This window comes from Astyanax mexicanus, chromosome 15, assembly GCF_023375975.1.
Source record: "Astyanax mexicanus isolate ESR-SI-001 chromosome 15, AstMex3_surface, whole genome shotgun sequence".
Taxonomy (NCBI): Eukaryota; Metazoa; Chordata; class Actinopteri; order Characiformes; family Acestrorhamphidae; genus Astyanax; species Astyanax mexicanus.
Genome location: NC_064422.1, coordinates 23,471,015 through 23,494,567, shown reverse-complemented (window position 1 = coordinate 23,494,567; position 23,553 = coordinate 23,471,015). Strand labels below are relative to the sequence as shown.

The following is a 23,553-nucleotide window of genomic DNA, read 5'->3' as shown; positions in this document are numbered from 1 at the left end:
TATCCTTTTATCACAGCAAGTTTTCCAGGAAGCAGCAAAATAGCCCTAGACCATCACACTACCACCACCATGTTTTACTCTAGCTATGATGTTCTTTTTTTTAAATGTGTGTAACAGGACAAACACCTTACAAAAAGGTCAGATTTTGTGTCATCAGTCCAAAGATTGTTTTTTCCCAAAAGGAGATCATCAAGGCGTTTTCTGGAAAAATGTAGCAATGCCTTAATGTTCATTTGCTCAGCAGTGGTTAAAATCTTGGCACGCCACCATTTTTTCCCAGTCTCTTTCTTATTGTGGAGTCATGAACACTAACCTTAACTGAGATGAGTGAGGCCTGCAGTATTCTGGATGTTGTTTTGATGTCTTGGATAAGTTGTCACTGCACTCTTGGGGTAATTTTGGCTGGCCAGACCCTCCTGGGAAGGTTCAACACTGTTCCATATTTTCACCATTTGTGGATAATGGCTCTCACTGAGTTGCTAATCTTTAGAAATGGCTTTATAACCTTTTCCAAACTGATTGATCTCAGTTACTTTCTTTCTCATTTGTTCCTGAATTACTTTGGATATTGGCATGGTATCTATCTTTTGAGTATCTTTTGGTGTACTTAGCTTTGTTAGGCAGGTCCTGTTAAAGTGATTTTTGATTGACAACAGGTGTGGCAGTAATCAGGCCTGGGTGTGGCTAGATAAATTGAACAAAACTGTGGTGTGATAAACCACAGTTATGTTTTAACTTTGCAGTCACAGCAAACCAGTCTAGCACATTATGCCACAGAAATAAGATTTCTTAGGACCTTAGTAGGACCAGGTTGTAATAGAAAGGTTACAAATCCACTGCTAAGTTCTACATAATCACAATTAGAGCTGTGTTGTGTAAAATTACCTTGGAAGTGACAAAGAGCCTAAACTGAAGGAACATGATCCATGGTATCCATGGCACAATGAATCACAATGAAGATCTGACACATAAACCCTATTAGGTGTAATGAGCACTGCTTTGTAAACTAAGAACCAATCAGTAAGAATTTCCTGTGAAGCATGGTGGTGGAACTGTAATGGCCGGATGAGACATTATGGGAATAAATGCATTTCGATTTTTTTTTTGTCAATGTAACAAACATTAACTGATTTTAACAATAACATGAAAGCAGATTAATTGTAATTACACAAAAATAATGCAACTATTGTTTTAAGCGTTTGACAACCATAGGAAATGTTTTGTTTATTATGTAGTGCATATAAACATGTTTAGGTGGATATTGATGGTTGGTGACTGTTGGTGATTCAGGCTGAAGGCTCTCAGTTTTTATCCGCATGTTGTTTGTAAGGTTTTTGTGTGTGTTTTTTGTCTTTTTCTGTGTAAAAAAAATTACGGCTTCGTGTGACTGAAAGCAGTATGGTGGGAATGAATGAGTGTGCTGATGAGTCTGACTGGGCTTTATTCTTTGGGGACCCCGGGCTCCCCCCTCCTCCTCCTCCTCCCGCTCTGTCGTCGAGTCTCCTCAGTCTCCTGACCGAGCCGCGGAGGAGAATGGAGGGCATGATTAGCTCAGGAGATGGGGGACAGCAGCTCACTGACTGATTTCCTGGATGCTATGTGAGGATTGTGGCTGTGTTCAGTCGCTGCTGAGACTCTGAAGAGGACTATTATATTGGAGGACCGTTTCTAAACACGGTAAGGGCGATATTTAGGTCTTTAGCCTAGCCAGCCCGCGCCCATACTCGGCTAGCGCTGCTCCGGAGCCGCCGCGGTACTCTAATAATAATGGAGTCACACGGAGAGGAGGAGGAGGAGGAGGAGGAGGAGAACAGGGCGAGGACCATTCCTCCACATTCACCGCGGTTTATCGGCTCTGTCAGAGGCCCATTTGGGTTACTGCTGCCTGAAAAATACAAAACTAGACCATTCACACTTAAATAAAGCCTGAAACTGTAGCGCTAGTCCTTTATTTCTGATGTATTTAACAATCTCGCTAACATGACTGGTTGTTATTCACCTGCTGCAGTCTGTGAGTCTCTTCTCTTCATTGATTTTCTGACAGAAAGAAACAGCTTCCTCTGTTTATTATGCTGCAGTAAGTAGAGGAAAGCTTGTTTTAAGGCCCCTATAGCAATTTAATTGAATTTAATTATGTCAATATATCATTTGTACACAATATTATTGTATAGCTTTGGTTTAGAACAGTGTTTCTCGGCCTGTGTCCGTGTCTTTATTTCAGAGTGATCCCAGTATACTGAGGGTAGGGCTGGTCAAATATTTTTTTTTTTATCATTGTTTATCGCTACATAAAATGTTTTAAATTATTTTTTTTTCATGTATTTATTTCTTTATACAGTTCTGGAAAAAATTAGGGGACCCCTTCAGTTTCTGAATCTGTTTCTCTGATTTTGCTATTTATGGGTATATGTTTGAGTAAAATGAACCTTGTTGTTTTATTCTATAAACTACGGACATTTCTCCAAAATTCCAAATAAAAATATTGTCATGTGGAGCATTTATTTGCAAAAAATGAGAAATGGCTGACATAACAAAAAAATAAATCAATATTTGGTGGAACAAACCTGTTTTTTATCACAGTTTTGGCATGTTCTTCTCCACCAGTCTTACACACTGCTTTTGGATAACTTTATGCCATTCTAGCAGTTGAGCTTGGTGTGATAGCTTGTGATCATCCATCTTCCTCTTGATTATATTCCAGAGGTTTTGAAGTAAAATTACAGAAACTTATTTTTAAGTCGCCTATTTCTTTTAGAGCTGTATACATTATCTACTGTGTTTGTTACTGATGGGTTAATTAAATAATGCATTTGGTGAGTATTTATATGTTTGGCTGTTGTTCACCTGCTGCGAATCCATGGGCCTTTATTGATTTTCTGCTTAGGTTCAATTGCTATAGGGGCCCTAAAACATGCCGATGAGTAAGGGTGGCATGTATGTACCCAATATTGTTGTTTTGCTGTGTCTTTATTTCAGAATGAGTACTGACAGTTGTTAACACTGGCCCTAGTTTACTAAAGATATAAAAAAGTAGGGATGCACAATGATTTTAGAATCATGGGTCATATCAGATTGTTAGAATTGTGACTGTACTGAATCTAAATATGATGGCTAGGATGACTAAACCCACCGCCCACAAACACACATCTATCTATTGTTTACTACTGTGACTCTTCTCTGAAATAAATATCATAAAATCATATGCACCTCAGTGTTTAGCTGCCTTATGGGCAGAGTAAGCAGATACATCACTGTGAAATGTTCCTGATGTTTTGTGACGTACTGAATCTTTTCTTAAAGAGTCATTATTAAATTTAATGAATGCACAGTGAGAGATTTACACCCCTACAATAGACTCCAGCTGGTGTTGTAACTGATCTGCTCTGTTTGCAGCCGCTGACGCCTGAGGCTTCAGAACTTCCTGATTTCTCCAAGCGATGGCTGACTCGGATACTTCATCACCACCATCTGAGCCCCCGCTGCACTGCCCCCGCACACCACTCTCGCTCTCCTTCCCCTTCCTGAGAGAGGGCAGTCGCGTCTGGGAAAAGAAACCTCCACAGCCTGGAGAGCCACCTAGTCCACTGCCTACCAAGCGTAACCGCACTTACTCAGCGTGAGTACACAACAACATGCAGGAAAATGACACTATAGTAGTGTGTTTGTTTTTATGAATCATTGTCTTGATTTTAAAAGAGAAAAGCTCAGTTAATATGTAACACAATATTATTAAGATACAGTTCAGACCACTGTTTTAGTACGGGGGAGAACAAACACAGAAAATGAAAAGGTACATCAATCAAAGTAAAAAATTAAAAAGGTTGAAAGCACGAAAGACTCAGAGACTAATTATAAAGGTACTGAACCAGTTCTATGTTGTGTGATCTAATTATGCTTTTAAGCATAAAAACATTCAAGCAACACCATTTAGCATTTTAAAAATTAACAGTTAAAACAACAGTTTCAAAATCTTTATGAAGCTCCACTGATGGTAATAGGGAGTATAAAGTCATTGTTGATACTACTGCATGCTCCAAATGCTGTATAATTAAAGTCAAATATGTAGTCATATATCAGTCAATATATATAAATATATCAGTCAACATACTTCTTACACTTGCGGTCCTGTATCTCTTGTCCAAAAAAAGCATGTTTTTTTTTTTATTGGTGGCTCCTAGGTGAGCCCAGCAGTAACAAATGAAAGTTTCCATTGTGCTGTTTTAAAATATTTCCACCCAGATAATTATAATTATTGAAAATAATTATTTATTTTTGAATGTAGGCACATTGACTGGCTAAAACTAACCCCACTTTGTGGAGGCTGTACTTTATCCTAGCTAGTTATTTATATGCTAAAAATAATAATTAATTTGAAATAATAGTAATATTACATTTCACTAAGAATGTTATTAAATTAAAATGTACTATATTCTGTGAACAGTGTAAAAAAATTACAGTTGGCATGAAGATTATAAAATGACCAAAAGCATGTGTCACTTGAATGTGTTCACCTACGTAAAAGTCAATGTTACCTTTTAACCCACATTAATTCTCCCCTACTTCTGCTGCTAACATACTGCATACACGCTGAAATTACAACAGTTAAATTCCAAGGATTCTGATTAATCATTCATGACATTGGATGTGTGAAATACATGAATGAATGTAATGGGTTTGTCTTTTATAGAAACCCAGGTTACTTTTACATTACATTACATTGCATTTTGTTCAAAGCGACTTACAATACTTACTTGTTTGCAGGTATCTCATCACTGCAGTCTCAGTGAAAGAGCTGTTTGGAGCAAAACCGTTGTGCATTGTGTGTGAATAGGGTTATATCTTTAGTAATAAACATTCAAAACATTCTTTATTTATTGTCTCTGTCTAATCAGTACGGTTAGGGCCAGGTCTGGACCGGTTTTCAAGGGGGTCTGCAAGAACTTCTCCAGGTCCCAGGGCCATGGCTTCATCCGCCCTGCCCATGGAGGAGAGGACATATTTGTTCACATCTCAGAGTGAGTGTGATTCCTTACTGCAGACATCTGGTTATTATAAAGTATCATACTGTATTAGTGACCCATAATAACACACACACACAGTCTCACTAGAAAAGTTAATACATGTTAATGGATCAGTGAATTAGGACTGCAGATGATCCAGATATATTTTTCTAGATTTTAATATAAATGCATATATATTGCCTAGGGCTGTAAGATATGGCCATATATTATTTCATTTTGTTTGATATAATATAATCCTGATCTTTTTGTGCTCTATTCACACCACTATTATAGTGCCAGTTACATACAGAAGTGACAGAAGTATGAATGTAATTAAGGCCTTTTCAGTTATTTTATTTATTCTCCAAAGGCACAAGTGAATATGGTATTTTCTGGAATGATGTGTTGATGGTGGTAAATCCTAAATCTCTAAATCTACCATAAATGCTCTAAATTTTACATGAAAGCTTTTGCTTTTGCGTTAGCTTTGAGCTTAATAATAAATGTATGTAGAAAACTTGTCCGAATTCCTCTTTAACCACTGTAATTTTAGAGTTGTTTTATCACTGTGCAATGGATTACGTATTTACTGAGATAATAATGTGCATTTTTCTGCTTCTCAGCGTTGAGGGTGAATATGTGCCAATGGAGGGGGATGAGGTGACCTACAAAGTGTGCCCTGTGCCTCCGAAGAACCTGAAGGTCCAGGCTGTGGAGGTGGTCATCACCAACCTTACACCCGGTACGAAGCACGAGACCTGGTCCGGACAAGTGATCAGCTCCTAGCTCATCCTTTAAACCCTGACAGAATGAAGAACAGACGTTTGGACGGGAAGGGTTCTGACACAAGAGAGGGAGAACGCTAGCATATGGAACAATAGATAGCTAAAGGGAGTAAATTAATATGTAAAAGGGGGCTAATGAGGACAAACTGGATGCAGGAGCTTGAAATGGCATTATGTGTAAGTAGGTTATGGATGGAATGGGAATTAGGGTTACGTAACTTCTGTTTCTGTAGCTTGGCAAATGTGGTGAAGGAACAAGCGTCAGTGGGAGGTCTCCTTTGGAACGAACTGGACTCTTGGCAAGGTCAACTGATCTGTGAATTGGCAGCAGCAACAATTTAAACAAAAGGTTTCCTCTGGGTAGCATTGACTCTGTCTGTGTTGTCATTTTATTTATTTGTGTATTTATTTTTATTTCAGGGAACTGAGATTTTGTTTTTTTAGGGGCACTTAAACCTAGAGTGAGGTCATCTTAGAGAGTGGCTCTTTCATTACATGTTTTACTGTTAAACAGAACTTTAAGGATCACTTAGATAAATAGTGCTAGTTATTATAATAAATAATAATTTTAGAATTTTGCTTAAACTAAATTCTGATAATTTGTTGGTGCAAAGCACTTCAACATTCGTTTTGTCACACCTTGTCCTCACACGTTTAACAGATAATGTGCATTAAGAAACATTACCCCACATTTGACTTGACTCTTGTGTTGATCATTGTGACCGTGTTTGTTTGATCATTACATGAAAGGTTCTTTTTAAATAAATTCTTTCATGATGTAACATTTCCAATCTTCGTTTTACAGTTTTGTCCCACTTAGACATACACTGTCTTAGACATACCACAAGTCTAATATGGCAAAGGTCATGGGACAGGAAATAGAAACATGTCCCATGGTAACAGAAAGCTTTACTGACCTGCAGGATATGCTTTTGGAGCATCCTGCATTTGATATGGATGTGATGTATGCCAGAGTCGTTTGTCTGTTTGCACAGACAATACTAGCCAGATTGCCACCTGCTGCACACTGTCTGTTGTTTGTGGTAAAGTCTTCTATGACGTATTCCCAGTACACTCTACATCATTCCCAGTACACTCTATATCAGAGAATGTTAAACATCTGCACGACTTAAGAAATTTATTTTTCTCAAACCCTCACTCAAATTTCAAAAATATTTATTTCCAGTCACAAAATAACACCTTACAACGTATAAAGGTGTGAGTATTCCTAAATTGCCCTCTGATGTTAAACTTTGTGACAATACTAAACCTGTTAATTCTGCTTCTAAAGTCTGGAGTTCCTTTCAAATCCCCATTTTAGTTTAATGCAAATCTGGGGTGCAAATCAGGTCTAAAGAGTTTATAATAATCCTTTCAGGCAATATACTGCAATGCTAAATATTGCTTTATATTTCTAAATCAAAACTAGAAAATTAGCAATATAATTAACAGAAACACAAAGCATACTTTTCTGATACTGACACATTCAGAATACACTAACTGGACACTTTCGAACAAAATCCAAAAGAAACCATTTAACAAACCTTTACTGACCAAATAGTATCTGCCTTCTTGTTTATAGCTACCAGACAAGATTTATTATATTGTACCATAGTAAAAACAATAACACTGTTAAGAAAAGGCATAAGTCACTTATTGCTTTTTCAAGGCTAAGTCTCTTATGAATTAACCTGGTAAGTAAAACAAGCATGTAGGTTAAATGGTGTCCAGAACGATGCTGCAGTGCAGAAGGATGCTGGGAGCTGAATGGGTTAAAAGCTGAAGTGTGGTCGTATGTGCTGACGTAAAATGGTGCAACAGCTCTGATGGAGCTGTGATAAGAATGAAAAGTGGAGAGAAAAGCCATGAGACCAGACTTCACACATCACAAATCTGAATAATGTAGACCAAAAGCAACACACTCACTAGCATGTCTAGCAATTTCCACCCTTCCACTGTGGTTTTCCATAGTTCTTTTAAAGTTTATTTAATTTTGACTAATATCTGTGTTGATGTTTTTAACACGTATAAATACATGTTTCAGTTAAACTCAATGCAGACCAGAAAAAATAGCTTTCCACACAACTGCCTTATGTATAAGCCCTCCTTATTAAAAATATATACATGGTGTACTGCAATGCCTGGTTTTAAAAATCTTTTTATATTTCATGTTTTTTAATGAGTGGTATTAACTGGCCCAAACACTTCTTACACCAGCACACCACCTCCACCAGCAAGTTGAGTTAATCACTTCTAGCTGTTCTAACACCAAATTCTGACTCAACCATCACTGTTCCTCAACAGAAATCCAGATTTGTTTTCCAGTCGTCAGCTGTCTCGCTTTAATGATCCTGGAGAAGCTTCAGCTTCAGCTTTCGAGCTTGTTCATCCAACACAAAGAATAAAGAAGTTATATAGTTGCAAAGGCCCTTCATTAACCATTTAAATCCTAAAAAGAAATATGTATAGGCCCATACATCAATTCCTCTCCACAAATTAGTTACTGAATTATAAGGTACTAGATAATTCCCAGCAGATACTAATCATTTACAGCAGGTACAGAATCAATTACAGCTGATAATAATCATTTATTGTAGACATTTAATCATTTAGAGTATACTAAACATTTACAGCAGTTACTGAGTCATTTTCAACAGTTACTGAATCATTTATAGTAGTTACTGAATCGTTTACAACAGTTACTAAATCCTTTATAGCAGACACTGAATATTTTACAGCATACTAATCATTTATAGGATGTAATTAATCATTTACAGTTTATACTTATCGTTTATAGTAGGTACGCAATCAATTACAGCAGACAATAATTATCGTAGATATTGAATCATTTACAGCATACTAAACATTTACAGCATATTAGTCATTTATAGCAGGTACTGAAATATTTACAGCATAATTAATTTATTGGATAAAATAATTAATTACAGTTGATGCTAATAATTTATATCAGGTAGTGAAATATTTACAGCATACTAATAATTTATAGCATGTACTGAAATATTTACAGCATACTAATAATTTATAGCATGTACTGAAATATTTACAGCAGATACTCTACAGTGACTGATAGGTCTTAAAATGAAAACTCAAAATAAGCCTGGGGTGTAAAAGATAATATTAAAATTGTTCTACAATATAATTTATAGGAAAATAAAAAAGCGCATTCTGAGTATAATACCTACTTCCTCTAAATCTTACACATTAATTTTATCTCAAACAAAACTCAACAGATTTATGGTGACCGCTTACAACTTCCCTCGCAGTCTAAAAGAGCTTGTGAGCGTGTCAGTAGAAAATAAATCAAAAACAACATTCAGAACCATTCAAAAGGCCTTTTCTGTAATTAACTGAACAGTACATTCATATTGCTTAGTCTGCCATAGAGGACTCAAGTTTTAGTGCGGAATCTGTGCGCCCTATGCAGCCCGAGCATGTTTATTCTTCTGTGTGCTACACTGCAGTTTACTCTGCAAGGGCGGGAATGTGTGGACGGCTCAGAAGGCCAATCATATGTAGCTACATTTCTGGTTAGGTTTGGAAAAAAGGACAAGAACATAAGCATTTATATTAGTGTGCTGCTTTGTGGTGTAGTGTTTGCAGAAGTGAGGAGATTCACACCTTATCTAGCGAGGCGTAGGGGTGTCCAAGAGTGTTGTGGGGACCCTGGCAGAACTGCCAGTCACTGGATGTTTTTGAGTAAACAATGCAGATCAACAGGGTGGACGCGATGATAACAGCCAGGAATCACATAAGAGGGACAGGACAGCCTCTTTGGTAACAGCCGGGCTCAGCAGAGTGCAGCCAGTCAGGTAGATGTGATTCTAACAGACTCAGCTGCTGGGTTAGCCATGATGCTAATAGCTGGGCTCAGCAGAGTTGGAGTAAGTGAGCTCTGGTGGTAACCACTGCTCTCAGCTGAGCTGAAACAGGATAACTGCAGCAGTCAGGTAAATCAGAAATCACACAAAAGTAGCATACAAAAGCTGAACATGAGGAAAAATAGCTTTTTAGAGAAATGCCAGCATATATGCTGAAAATGCTAGCTAACATAATCAGTGCCTGCTGTGACTGAAGGCTGGTACTGAGTGCAGCTTTAAAGGGATTTATCTTTTTAGTATTTTATTAAATGGTTAAGTTGTTAATAAAGCCATTCAGGGTGGTTTGTGTAAAACACTTCATTCTATTTCCCTATTTGTTTCACAAATTCTAATTTAAAAACATCACAAATCAATCAATATTGTACAATAGTAAATGTCTGTTAATGCTTTGATACATTATTCCTATCACAGTCAAATACTTACTTAATACATAATTCTTCATTTCATATTAAACCTTTGTTTACAGTAAAGTTTCCACACTTATGTGTGTAAATCTGTGTAATTAACATACAGTTTAATAAGACATTATTTCATTATTAGCATAACTGTTATAAATGTAGTATAATATAGCAATATTCTTTAAAGAAGAGCTTAGTCAGTGTTGTATTTAAAATGTACATACAATTTCCCCTCTTCAAAATCTGTTTTTAACAGGTAAACAACACAAAGCAGACCGCAGCTGCTTTTATGGCACTTAACTCAGCAGCATAATCGTATCACAGCACCCCAACCACAACCTTCGCTCCTTAAAAAAAGTCATTAGTTTCTTCCTTTTTCCTTCCTGTTGTCCCGACATCTGAGATTTAGCCCTGTATTCAGTAACTCCTTATTGTTTCTGACAAGTAAAATAAAGATGTATTTCATTATTTTCTAGTGTTTCAACATTACAAAGGTGAAACTGCCTGCTTATTTAGATGCAGTATTGAAGCTCCTTTATTGAGGCAGTAAATCTGGTCACATAAAATGAAGCCACGTCCACTTATCATATCAGTTGTTCATAACAGTTCAGTTTCAATTACAGGACTGTTGTTTAGTTCATTCTTGCATCACTTTTACCACGTTTCTGATGAACCATGCTTCAGTGAAAAAACATCACACCCCAGAAACGTACTAACCTACTTCTCTCCTGTCCTATCTTTTAAAACACCAGTTAAAATATCAAAGGAGCGCATGAGCACCAAAAGGGATACATGACCTGCTGCAGAGCAACAGAGCATTCAACTAGCTGCCCTAAAAATGAGCTGGGACAGTTCCTGCTGTAGGGTGCTGTAGCAGAATGATTAATAATAGAGGTGTCGATTGTAGCTGCTAAAAAAGCGCAATCTCTCCCTCTATTAAACCATGTCAGAATAGCAGCAGAGTGATGCACACTTAAGGATATATATAAAATGGACATTTAAAAAAGGTTTGAAAGGTGTGAAAGGAAGAAGGTTCTAGACCAGGGGTCTTAAACTCAAATGGGCTGGGGGCCACTAGCTAGGCAGTATCTTTACAGGAGGACAGTATCACATACATGATGAGGACTGAGGAAATCCACAGACTGTTTCTCTAAGAGAAAAGCAAAGGTTTTATCTAGAGATACTGACATAAAGTGTCCCACTGAAATATAGAGCAGAGCTCTTATCTATACAGCACTTGTTTTAATGGCTAAGGTCACATATGATTTAGGTCTACAGCCCAGAGTAGAAGCTTTGACGATAGCTGTTGATCATTAACACTGAAATGACTGGAAAGAGGAGCTGTTAGGCTGGTAGAACAGATGAGCAGATAGACAGTGTACAGTTCACCTCAGCTTTAGGCACACTAGTGCTTCCGTCCTTAATGTTGTTCCATGGCTGTGGTGTTTAAAATCTGTATTCTCAGCTACAGGATCTTCAACTTTATTAGTCTGTAACTGTCTTACATTTCACCTTTAATTTTTTTATTTGCCCTGTTTTTGTCAAACAACGCTCAATGGAGGACGCTGTAACACCCTAACATGACGTTGGGGGCCTAGCTAGCTTCTAGTGTGAAGTTGGTCATCTGGGTCAGCTGTGCTTGTCCACTGACTGGGAACAGCTGATAATTGAAAATGCGGTACTGGCTGATAGTTTTTGCACTGTGGACCTTTCCAGCTGGATCTCTCCTTATGACTTCATCCTGCCTCAATGGAGAGTACATGATGAACGTGGTGTTACTGCAGGACGGCGTCTCACCCTGGAGTATGGAGTTTGTGCAGCCATATGTGGTAGATGCTATTGAAGAAGACGCCCAAATCAACTTAAATTATAGTAAAGTATTATTTTTTTACTAAGTGTTAAATCATATTGATTGATAGCCTATTGAAACTGTAATGTTTTCATTGTTGATTTTGGTTATGCTAGGTCTTACCAGGCATTAAGGTTGCACAGACTGGACATTAGAGGGGTGGTGGTTATCTAGTCTGGTGATTAAGACCTGCTGGCCATACTGGTCACTTGGTGCGGTCGTGCTGGTCAAGCTTGTACACCAGCTAAACCACCAAACTCAAACAATAACATGTCCTGTGCTGGTCAGATACTAAGCTGGTCTACTAGCTTAACTATCTTCACCAACATGAGCTGGCCAGGCTGATTTTCTCAGCAGACTAGTGAAGCAAATTAACAGCAGCAGTATATTTATCACAGCTGCATGGAGCCAAACATTATTATATTCCTCTTTTTTCACTGTAGAAAAAAACTTAAACAAATATTTTTGTTTAAGATTTAGAATTTTAGTCTTTGGATATAATTAAAATAAATAGGCTTAAGGTGTTAAGAAGGTACGACTTAAAATTATCAGTTACTCGTTATTTAATATATTAAATGCGCTTTAGTAAATTAATTGAAAAAATGTATAAGTTACCAAGATTAAAAGTAGAGTATCTTCCTAAAATCAGATTTCACATACAAAATAAATCACTTATAGCTCTAGACTACTGCATGTTTAAATGCTTTGATTCAGCTCTTTTTTAATTTTGCTTTCATAAAAGAAGGTTTTTGGAGAATAGCTTTTTAAAAACATTTTTGTGAACTTGTGAACTTTATCTGAAATGTATGTTTTTCTTAGGAACGATGTTGTGATTACAGAACCTGATATCTAAAGATATAACATTTTGTAATAGTTTTAGTCCAAACACATTTATAAAACACATTCATGCCAGAGAAATTGGTACTGTAGAGCATGTTTTTAATACATTTACTGTAAATGATATTTTCCACATTTTCCATTATTTTACCCTCATCAACATCACACACAAATCTTATCTACAGTGAAATAATTAACATTAAATCAGTCAGAATGTTCAGTTGTATTTGTTTTTTGTAGAAATGTGGTAATAATGTAGTTTTGTGAAAACTGTATTAGAGTGTTGAATATTTTTTTTAAACCTTTGTCTAAAAAAAAATCAGTATTTTTAATTAAATTTTCATCATTAAAGGTGTGAATCGCAATCTCACTGCCAGCTACAATGGCTTTCAGACCATGTATTACCTGCAGAAAGGCTGCACCAGTAGCACCTGTGAGGCTGTAGAGACCCTGAAAATTCTAAAGGTGAGTTTTTTAAGTAATCATTTGAGTGGTATTCCAATATTTTCATGTACATTGTTTTAATTATCCAGAAGATGAATATTGTGACACAGAAATATTTTAAATGGCAAAATTTGTTAATCTAATTCTAGCCTAGCATAGCATCGTGTGGTGCAGTTAGCTAGCTAGATAGAATAGCTGAATAGATGGCAATAGATGGTATTAGCTTTTAGCCTAACGTAGATATTTATATAGCAATGCAGAGTAAAATACTGTTTTTTAGGACACTTCTGAAAATTATTCCTAAATATGGCTTTTTTGTGCTTTGTGCAACTGTTCTAAATATGTTTACCTACAAAGGTAATTTGTAACTGAACCATAACTAAACTTTGTTTAACAACAAATTATCATATCAATATTTCTCCTTTTTTGGGAAAAATCACTTATTTTATTTTAAGAGTCTTTATGACAAAAGACATATGAGTATTATATATAATTAATTATTGGAAGGGAACGTCATACCTGTTTTCTCACAACATATTTCCAGTTATTACATTACACCCTAACCCTGTCTGTGGCACAGGTTCATAATGTATGCCATGTTAAATCTCAGAGACAACTTTCTGTTACAGGATTCAAAAATGGTGGGCTGTGCTCTGCTGGGGCCAACCTGTACTTATGCAACCTTCCAGCTGGTGGAGTGAGTACAGTTAAGACTGTAGTTTGTAAAAGTGCCTGTCCTTAAGTGTGATATGTTTACTTTATATTAACAAGACAGAAGACATCATGTGGTGAATTAATATAATTTGTGTCTATCAAACTGTTTCTAACTGTAAGAGAGAGCAGTGGGAAAATATACTATATACATTACTGTCAAAAACATTTTTAAAATATCACAGCTGAATTACATTTAGGATTTGTTTAATCAGTTAATCACAACAGCCTAACAGTATGTGTGTGTGTTTGGCAGTCTTGACGTTGGTCTGGAGCTCAATATGCCCATCATCTCAGCGGGAAGCTTTGGTCTGTCATGTGACTACAAGACTAACCTGACACGCTTATTGCCTCCTGCTCGCAAAGTTGCCAGCTTCTTTATCAACTTCTGGAACTTTACAGACCATCTGAAGCCAGTTTGGAAAAATACATACATCTACAAGAAAACCGAGAATACAGAGGATTGCTTCTGGTGAGTGGTTGCGTTTGGATTACAAACCCTTTTCAATTCCTGTTTTTTGTTGTACAAAATGCTCTACAGAAAACATAGTTCACTTCTTCCATTTTAATAGACAGCTATTGTTTATTTGCTTAATTTAACACTTATTTAAATACATTAACATGTCAATTCATGGGATGGCAGTATGTAATTAATAATGAAGCATTGCTTCTCAAGAATGCTCAGACCTGTGCAAGTTGAGGAGTGATCTTGTATGGAAGAGTGAACAATGGTTCACAGCAAGTTGACACAATTAGTTACAAATAAAGCAAGGTCTGGGTCCCAGAAGGATGAAGATTTTTTCTCTTGTCCTGTAACATTGCCATTTTGGAAATTTGTGTGGAAATGTGGTTGGTCTGCATAGCTGTATTGTAATATTGACAGACTTTGTTATGATCCTGTCAGTTATAAAACTAATAGGGTAATCGGTTTTATAGACTCATTAAATAACAAAAGTGTAATAAACTTACAACCCTGAAGTTTAATAAAAAATATTAAAAACTTTATAAAAAGTTATAAAAAAGTTGTTTAAATAGCCCAAATTATGACAACCAATTTTACTAATTACAGTAAGACATTTTGCAGAAGCTTTTAAAGATACTGGGAAAATTCTTCATCAACAAAAACTGCAAAAAAAACTGGCTGAATACTTCATACAGAGAGAACAATCAGCTATGATTGTATAATAGGATCAATTTTAATCAATTATTTTCAACCAGACTGTGAAGTTTAATTTATTAATGATGACAGCTCTAAAAAAGTTACTATTGTTTTCCGTTTCTGTAGGTACATGAATGCACTTGAGTCTGATTCAGGACCCTTTGCTCACTACGCTGAGAAGCGAGAGATTCTAAGAACGGAAGATAAGCTCAGTGCTGCTATGACAGACAGTCGAAGGACTAGTAACTGTGAGTCATTCTGTTATTGTTTCATGTTCTTTTTTAGATAAGGATAAGTCTATACATTATTAACAGATTTGTGCATTTTTGAAATGTGCTCTTTTCACACAGTGTTCATTTTATGTGGCACTCCTGATGACATAATTGATTTGAAGAATGGATCCATGGACTCTGACCCACGCACTGCTTTTCTTCTGATCGATCTGTACAGGTCAGTCCTGATGTGAATCTTTAACTGTGCATTGAAAAAAACATAAATGGAAAAAGCTAAAGAGGTGTAAAGGATATGAACATTTTATTGATAAGAAATGTGTCAGAGGGGCTCAATCCTTGTCCTTGGGATCTGACACCCAACAGCTGCACACAAATTAAAGACCACTATCGCCCGATATGTATGAAGATATTATGTATAGAAATATTAAATTGAGGGAAATATTTCTGTGGCAATAGAAGTCCACGCGTCACAAGTTAGAGCGATAGTACCTGGCACGCCCCCGGAACTGGGCCTAGAATCAACCTGGAGCCGACTTAAATCAGGCCTGGTGTGTGGCTTTTTAAAATCATTTTATTTCTATTTTTTCCCATGTTCTCCCCAATTTTGCACAGCCAATTACCCAAACCATTCATTAGGATCATATTGGCAGCGCCTTAGCCACTCGGCGCAGTATCTGGGCACAAAATCTGAGATATATAACACCAAATTGTGTTATCTAGAGTGTTGAATTACCGTTCACTTTGGAAGCTTGATGGACAAGAGAAATAATGGGGCTGATTTTCAGGGTGATTGCTACAGCATTAGGGTTGCAGCGGTAACCGGTTTCACGGTATACCATGGTATCAAAATGCACGGTTATCATACCGTGTGTGTTTGCTTATTACCGGTAAAACGCAAGCCAGCGGAGAAACTCACCCGCACATGCGCAACTCTGCTCCGCTTCAGCTCCTCAGCACACAGCGTTGAGAACAGCAGAAAGTGCATCAGACTAAACATTATCTCCGTCCGCCTTAAAAAAGGCTAAACTAAAATCAGCAGTGTGGGACTATTTCGGATACCCGCCGAACGCACCCGAGGATGGTTATCTGATTTGTAATCAATGTGGACGTAAAGTCACAGCTAAAGGTGGACATACGTCAAACCTGTTCTCCCATCTCCGAGAACACCACCCCACTGTGCAGCGCAAAGTATGTGTTTAGTTTATAATTTTAATCTGAACCTAAATAAAACCTCTTTGTAGTCGTGCACAACCCATGCGGTAAGCGCCCGCAAAAGCGCTGAGTTATCCGAAATTTGGGCACGCAGGTACAGGCGTGAAGTGCGTGCTACGACGGATTCACGTGTCCGTGCATAGGTCCTGGCCGGACTGGATGTGAAAGACGCCATTCATTTACATGCGTTCATTTTCAAATCCTGACGTGCCTGTTTTTCATATGTTAAAACCAGACTCGGTGTGAAAGCCTTAAAATAGAAATCTCTATTGTGAGGATCATGTCAGAAATAAATCCCCTCTTTCTGCAGTATCTGCTTATATACCAACTTGGCAGTAAAACGGACGTTTACAACAGTTGTTGATCAGACACTGACCCAGGCTCAGTTTATCAGATATTAAATAATTTAAACTTAAATAATTGTACTGAATATTTTAAATACAGGATCTTTACTTCTTAGAGGACATGTAATGTGTGTAACGTGTGTGGGTGTGTGTGTGTGTGTGTGTATATATATATATTATATATTTATATATATATTTTTTTATATACACTCTTAATGCCCTTAAGAGTAGTGGAAAAAACTAATTTCCTTCACCTGATGGTGTACAGCTTTTTTTTTTAAGGAGACATTAAATTATAATTGTTCCAGGTTTCTACAATAAATAGTTAATTGAACAAAAAACCTTTGTTGTAATTTCTTTAAGGGTCAGTTTAATAATATATGTAACAAACTGTGATACCGTGATAACCGTGATACCGCGGTATTTTCTGAGACGGTTATTATACCGTGAAAATCTCATACCGTTGCAACCCTATACAGCATTCAAAGACCTTTTAAACAATAACTGCATATGTTTAAAAAATAAATAAATAAATAAATAACATGAGTATCCTAACACCCCAAATTCCATATATATTAATAGTGACAGATACTACACTGAAGCGTCCAATTCTGCTATGAGGAATGTCCTGGTGTTGACCATGCCCAATACAAGGAACTACACCGTCAGCACAAACAACACGGTCAGTAACTGCTTTGATATATTAAACCTTGGTTTGATATTATCTGAACTAATATCACTGAGCTATTTTAAAAATATTTACTTAATGTATAAAGCAAGAAAGTCTGATTGCTTCCCCTGTAGTTCACTTCTGCATGAATTAGAAGAGTTAAACCTGCTGCAACCTGAATCAGACTTTGTATACCAATTAACTGTTTTTACTGTTTGTTATTTTTTATATTCTATTGGCAATACGTCTCTACAATGACTAGTTAATGAGATGTTAACAGAATTGCCATACTATATCAAATTATATTTACTGTATTTAATAATTTAAAATGAGAAGGCAATTTGGTTTTCTTGACATGGACTGTTTAATATATATAAATTAATTTAAAACTTGAATCAACCAATTTAAATCAGTAAACCAAATATCTATTGTTTTTCTGTATTGTAAATATCTTCTGTCTGTTCATTTGGTTCTTCTACATGTAGATGAACGATTATATTGCAGCATATCATGACGGGGTGCTGCTGTTTGGTCAGATTATGAGGGCAATCTGGAGCATTCCCGCATTAGAACTTCAAGACGTAGAATCCGTCAACATCAACTACTTTAGAAACGTGTCGTTTAAAGGTGAGTGAAACATGTTGAAATGCCAGTTTATTTTATGAACCCATATGGTGTTCAGTTGTTTGATTTATACATGTGTGTTTGTGTGTGTGATCACAGGGATGGCAGGAGTTTATGAGTTAGATGAGCATGGTGATAGAGATGTGGTGTTTTCACTGATTTACACCAATGCCAACAATGAGGTAGGCAATAAATCTCACTCTTCCAATCAAAACAGATTGATTACTATTGTCTGACAGGTTCCGAAAGTGTGTGAATCAATCATAAAGTCATTACTTTATTACTCTGAGTAAGCATGCACATTTCTATGGCGACAGGGTGCAGTGGATGTGTGTTATCTGGTATAAACACTGACGTTCCTTTGTCTGTCTTTTAGTACAAAGTTCTTTATGAGTTCAACACCACGGTTAATCAAACAGAGCTGGTCGAGAACAACCCCTCCTTTATCTGGCTCTCCGGGCTCCTTCCTGACGATCGGCCCAATAGTGATCGCAAAGGTGCTGTGCTGTCCAGTGCTCTCCTTATTTTGACAAAGTTAGACTTAGACTGGAGGAGTACTCTTTAAAAGAAGTGTAATTTGTGTTTTTAATATTTATCATTTAACATTTTTATGTTGTAGTAGGTAAGTCAGAGGGTAGGTCAGAAATGCCATTAGAGTAAGACTTTGTCAGTTTTAAAAGTCCCATGTGTTATTTATATGTTCATTTGAAAATATAGAACATCTTATGGACATAAGGTGCATTTACCAAAAGTACTTTGTACGCTAGTACTTAAGATGTATTCTTAAAATTACAAGCATTTCCTTCATAACTAACATAGTAATTCATCATTTTGAAAACTAACTTTTGGGAAAGTTACATAGTCTATAATCTGGAAGATTTATAAGATTAATCGTTATTGTGAAAATAACATAAAGAAAAAAGCTGCTGATCTGGGCATTAATTTTACTTTGGCAGGTGGGGTTATGCAATTATAACCAGAGTTTCTTAGGCCACATTCACATTACCAAGTGACCCAAATCCGATTTATTGCTCAATGTGGCACAGATCTGATTTTTTCACGGCTGTGTGAATGTGCCAAATCCAATTGTTTCCAGTCAGATTTGAGTCACTTTTATATGTGGTCTTAAATGGGATACATATCCAATCCATGGACATGTGAAATGAAGGTGAACGGTCATTCACGCTTCTTTTTGCTTTTACACATGTGCTACGTGCTTCTCTCTTGTATCCACACATCTCTTAAAGCAGCTGTGCAGCTATAGCTGCAAAAACAGCAAAAGCAAACCACCTGGCCTTTTGTCAACTCCTCGACCTGAGCATGAACTTTAGATCAGCTGTTTGCTGTTTCTCCACTCCATCAAAAGATGCTCCACATATGAGCTGCTAACTCATCAATTTTACCTTTTAAGTTACGAGTCATCTCTCTAATATGAGTTTTATTTTGTTGTTGGTGAAGAAGACGATGTTTATACATGTATCAATGTGCGCATGTGAGGCGTTTCAGGGACAGATTCGTTCACATTACACACATACACAGATCACTTACATTTGTGAATGTGAACCGCCAAATCTAAAGCAATGTGGCTTGTAAAGTGAAAGTAGACATTTTTAGGGATTGTGCGCTCCCACATCAGTTAGGATTCTGTAAAAATAACATCAATATAACATATTAATTATGTGTGAATACACAGGTGGTTAAGTATTTTGTGATTTTTAAAAAATAAGTTTTAGTGTTTTCTCAAGTATAGAGGTGCTCAAAAATGCATTTAGTTTATAATGCCTGCCATAGATACCTCTGGTCATTCAAGCTCAGTCAAACCAGAAGACAATCCAAAGGACCATCAAATACCCCCATACTCACTATATAATGAACTACAGAAGTCATAAAGCTACAGTGTCTACATGTAGATGTTACTAGATTTCAGATTTATGTATATATTAAAATATATAATGTTCTATTAGGCTTTCAGTTGACTTGACTTGCATAGTAGGGATTAGTGTGTAATTTTGGATATAACCTCTGTTTTTCTTTTGTAAAGTAATATCACCCGCACAAGTTAGCCTCTCTATGTGGACAATTATGTTTAAAAACGAAATGTTTAAATTATGTATGTGGACAGTGCTTTAATCAGTCAAAAAGGGCATTTAAAAGGACATTTCTTCAAAATATCTGCTATCGCTTTGCTTAAAAAATCTGACAAACAGCATTTTTTAAATATTAATAAAACTTACTTAGTACAGCAATTACTTTTATCACTATAAAGAAGATTATATATATATATATTTTATTTTTCTCTGATATGGTCTTTTTATTGTTATGTCTAACCAATTGTATTGTTATGTTCAGGTCTGTGGATGCAGGAGATCATTGTTATAGTACTGGGATCCATAATTGTAGCAGTAATAGCTTCAGTTGCATTCGGCTTCTACTGGTGAGAAAGTCAGATTTGATTTAATCACTTCACCATTTTGTAATATTATCTGTTTTAATCTGTTTTAAATATTATCTGTTTTAAATATTATCTGTGGATGGAGCATGGACTGACTAATTATTTGCCTTATGCTTTCTCAGGCAGAACAGGTCATACCGCCAAAAGCAGAGGCAATGGTCCCACATCCCTACAGAGCTCATCACACCTATAGAGTTTAGTGAGAGGAGCATGGTGTCTTTAAAGGTGATGTGACCTGTTGAGGATTCAGACATTATTCTTTCACATCTTTTACACCTTGAAACATCTAAATTACATAGCAGTGTTTCAGTTTTTCTTAAGCTGTGTCCGGAAACTCTCTACAAAGGGCACTGACCTTTTCTTTTAGTGTGTAATATCTGTATTACACGGGTACATTCCAATGTATGTAACTGAACCAGCAGATATATAACTGCAGTGTTTCTGTTCATTCAGATTGATGAAGATTCACGGAAGGATAAACGCTACAAAATCCGCTGTGCACGATACGATAAAAAGGTACTTTATCTTTTTCCCAGTAGCTTCTCATCAATTTTTATGTATCCAGGTATTCATTGCTCCAACACAACTGTGTGCCTTTAATTGCAGATTGTGTTCCTTAAGAAGGTGAAGCACTCGGACGGCTCCTTCAGCGAAAGTCAGAGAATAGAGCTTAATGCAGTAAGAATAGAATTCTTATGTATCCTTATGAGTTTTGTGCTTTGTGCTGCTATTATTGTGTTTTTGTTTTACTGTTTGAATTACAGGGACCCTTATTTTTCGATTTGAATGTAATTAAACAAAGAACTCTAACTTAAGGAGTATTTTAACACCTAATTATATCAGAAAAGGGTTCTGAATGTGAGCTTTACGATTTTTTTTACGATTCTTTTCAAATATACATGTACCTTTTGGTACATCATTGCTGTCACACAAAAATCTCCACAATGGCAACTTTACTGGTGAAAATATATACGTTCTTTACTTTTCAATTAATAAATATTTTGTTCTTTATAAGTCACTTTTAGCGATGACAATATGCACAACTGAAAAGGCAAAAGTCTTCTAAGAGACATTTAAGAAATCTAAGACAGTATGTAAATTTAAGGCAGATATAAAATATTAAATTTCTTTAAGTTATTTGTTTTTTGTCTTTTTTGGTCAGATTGTCTTCAGTATGTTTCAACAGAAAAACAAATAATAAATCATAACAATGAATAACAAAATAATCATTTTTTCCAGCTGTTGCAAATAGATTATTACAACCTGATAAAATTCTATGGCACCATCAAGCTGGAGCAAGAAGTTCTTGGAGTGTTTGAGTATGGTGAGCGAGGATCTCTGAGGGTGCGTACAACAGTGTTTATCTTTACTTTACAGCTAATTGCACTAATTTGCACAAGTCCAAACATATTTTACAAATAAACATTGTAAAACATTACATTCATTTTATGTATTTTTTTTTTTCAGTACCTACTTGATGACAGGATTTCATACCCAGAGGAAACCTTCATGGACTGGGAGTACAAAATCTCTGTCATGTATGACATTGCAAAGGTATGTAGACTAGAGTTCTATTGGCATGGGAGTAATTAATGTAACTTTAAGTAATGGACAGGACACTTTGATTTAGTGCAGTAATGTAGTTTGTACATCATCCTTTTAAAGGGCATGTCCTACCTTCACTCGAGCAAAATTGAAGTCCATGGTCACCTGAAATCCACCAACTGTGTGATTGACAATCGTATGGTGGTGAAAATCACTGGTTTTGGCTTTAATACCATTTTCAGCCCAGACAGAGGTAATGACTTTCATTCATCAAAAATCTATTTTTTTTTAATCAACAAATATCTATTTTTTACAATAAAATACTGTTTTGAAAACAAGATATGTACATAAACAATAAAAAAATTCAATAAACAAAATTTAGACCAAATAAAGGTAGGAAAATGATAAAGAATAATTGGAAATATAATATTTAAAATCCTTTAGAAAAGGATTTTGTGGTGTGAAATGCATAGTCCTAGAAACATTTCCTGAATCATAGTTGAATAAAAACTGATGTCCAAAGAGTTAACTGAAGTGTTATTGTTTTTTTATTATATATATATTTTTTTACGTGAAGTGGTTGGTTCACAGGTCATTTTGGATTGTAAATACACTGACATGCCAAATGTCATGAAAAAGGTACTAGTTTTGAGTCTCATGCTGCACTGTGTGTTTGCACATCCAGTTTTTGCCAGATCCCGTCAGTCATGATCATTAGTTTTAATGCGTTGTACTCTGTGAAAGGTATTGCCTTTTTTAGGATGTATTCCCAGTTGACACATGCATATGTGGATAAAGGAATGTTAAATGGCTGTCCATGGATGTCCATCCATTTGGCAACCACTATTAGGCTTTGTTTGAACTTTGATAATTCACGTCAAATTTTCATAAGCACGCTAGCCCCTCTCACAAGAAAACACCTCACAAAATATACAGGTGGGAGAGTTCCCAAGCCATCCCCAGAGGTAACAATTCACGATCAATTTACATACTGATATCTCATGACTTTTGGTATGTCAGTGTAAAATGGCAATATATAGTCCAATTCGTATGGGATAAGTTTCTCAGGGGGACATCTGTGAAAAATATTTTACACTTCTACTCAGTGATAAAACTCTTGCATCCGGACTACAATAAAAAAAAAACAAGAGGGTCAGTGAGTTTTTAGGCTTTCTTGGTCACATGACATTGCGTTCAGTAGCTCCTCCATTTCCACTCACTGTTGTGTTTATGTGGATATCTGTGACGCCCAAAGTGTCATTATGGTGCGTGGCAGTGGACAAAAAGCTATTTTATTAAATGCGGGTTGTTGCAAAATGCGGGGAGTTCAGCAAAAACAGTAGGTAATTCAGCTTGTCTTTTTTTCAAAAGAGGTCTGAGAAAAACACATA

At 36.2% G+C, this 23,553-nt stretch overlaps 2 protein-coding genes across 2 annotated transcripts in view; both read left to right on the top strand.

Annotated features, from left to right (window-relative positions):
- Window positions 1–1,490: 1,490 nt before the first annotated feature.
- csdc2a (cold shock domain containing C2, RNA binding a) lies at window positions 1,491–6,571 on the top strand. Its single transcript, XM_007251275.4, has 4 exons — window positions 1,491–1,677; window positions 3,394–3,616; window positions 4,893–5,015; window positions 5,624–6,571. The coding sequence occupies exons 2-4, from the start codon at window positions 3,438–3,440 to the stop codon at window positions 5,784–5,786; spliced, it is 465 nt and encodes a 154-aa protein (XP_007251337.2). The 5' UTR covers window positions 1,491–1,677; window positions 3,394–3,437; the 3' UTR covers window positions 5,787–6,571.
- A 4,861-nt stretch (window positions 6,572–11,432) lies between these two features.
- The window catches only part of gucy2cb (guanylate cyclase 2Cb), a 20,639-nt gene continuing 8,518 nt past the window's right edge, over window positions 11,433–23,553 (top strand). The window contains exons 1-17 of the mRNA XM_007251319.3: window positions 11,433–11,954; window positions 13,121–13,233; window positions 13,842–13,909; window positions 14,180–14,395; window positions 15,209–15,330; window positions 15,433–15,532; window positions 17,454–17,553; window positions 18,027–18,168; window positions 18,265–18,347; window positions 18,542–18,662; window positions 20,515–20,599; window positions 20,740–20,842; window positions 21,071–21,133; window positions 21,224–21,295; window positions 21,857–21,961; window positions 22,085–22,171; window positions 22,283–22,415. Coding sequence (XP_007251381.3) covers window positions 11,756–11,954; window positions 13,121–13,233; window positions 13,842–13,909; window positions 14,180–14,395; window positions 15,209–15,330; window positions 15,433–15,532; window positions 17,454–17,553; window positions 18,027–18,168; window positions 18,265–18,347; window positions 18,542–18,662; window positions 20,515–20,599; window positions 20,740–20,842; window positions 21,071–21,133; window positions 21,224–21,295; window positions 21,857–21,961; window positions 22,085–22,171; window positions 22,283–22,415 — 1,912 coding nt within the window. The 5' untranslated portion in view covers window positions 11,433–11,755. The remainder of the gene's footprint in view (window positions 11,955–13,120; window positions 13,234–13,841; window positions 13,910–14,179; window positions 14,396–15,208; window positions 15,331–15,432; window positions 15,533–17,453; window positions 17,554–18,026; window positions 18,169–18,264; window positions 18,348–18,541; window positions 18,663–20,514; window positions 20,600–20,739; window positions 20,843–21,070; window positions 21,134–21,223; window positions 21,296–21,856; window positions 21,962–22,084; window positions 22,172–22,282; window positions 22,416–23,553) is intronic.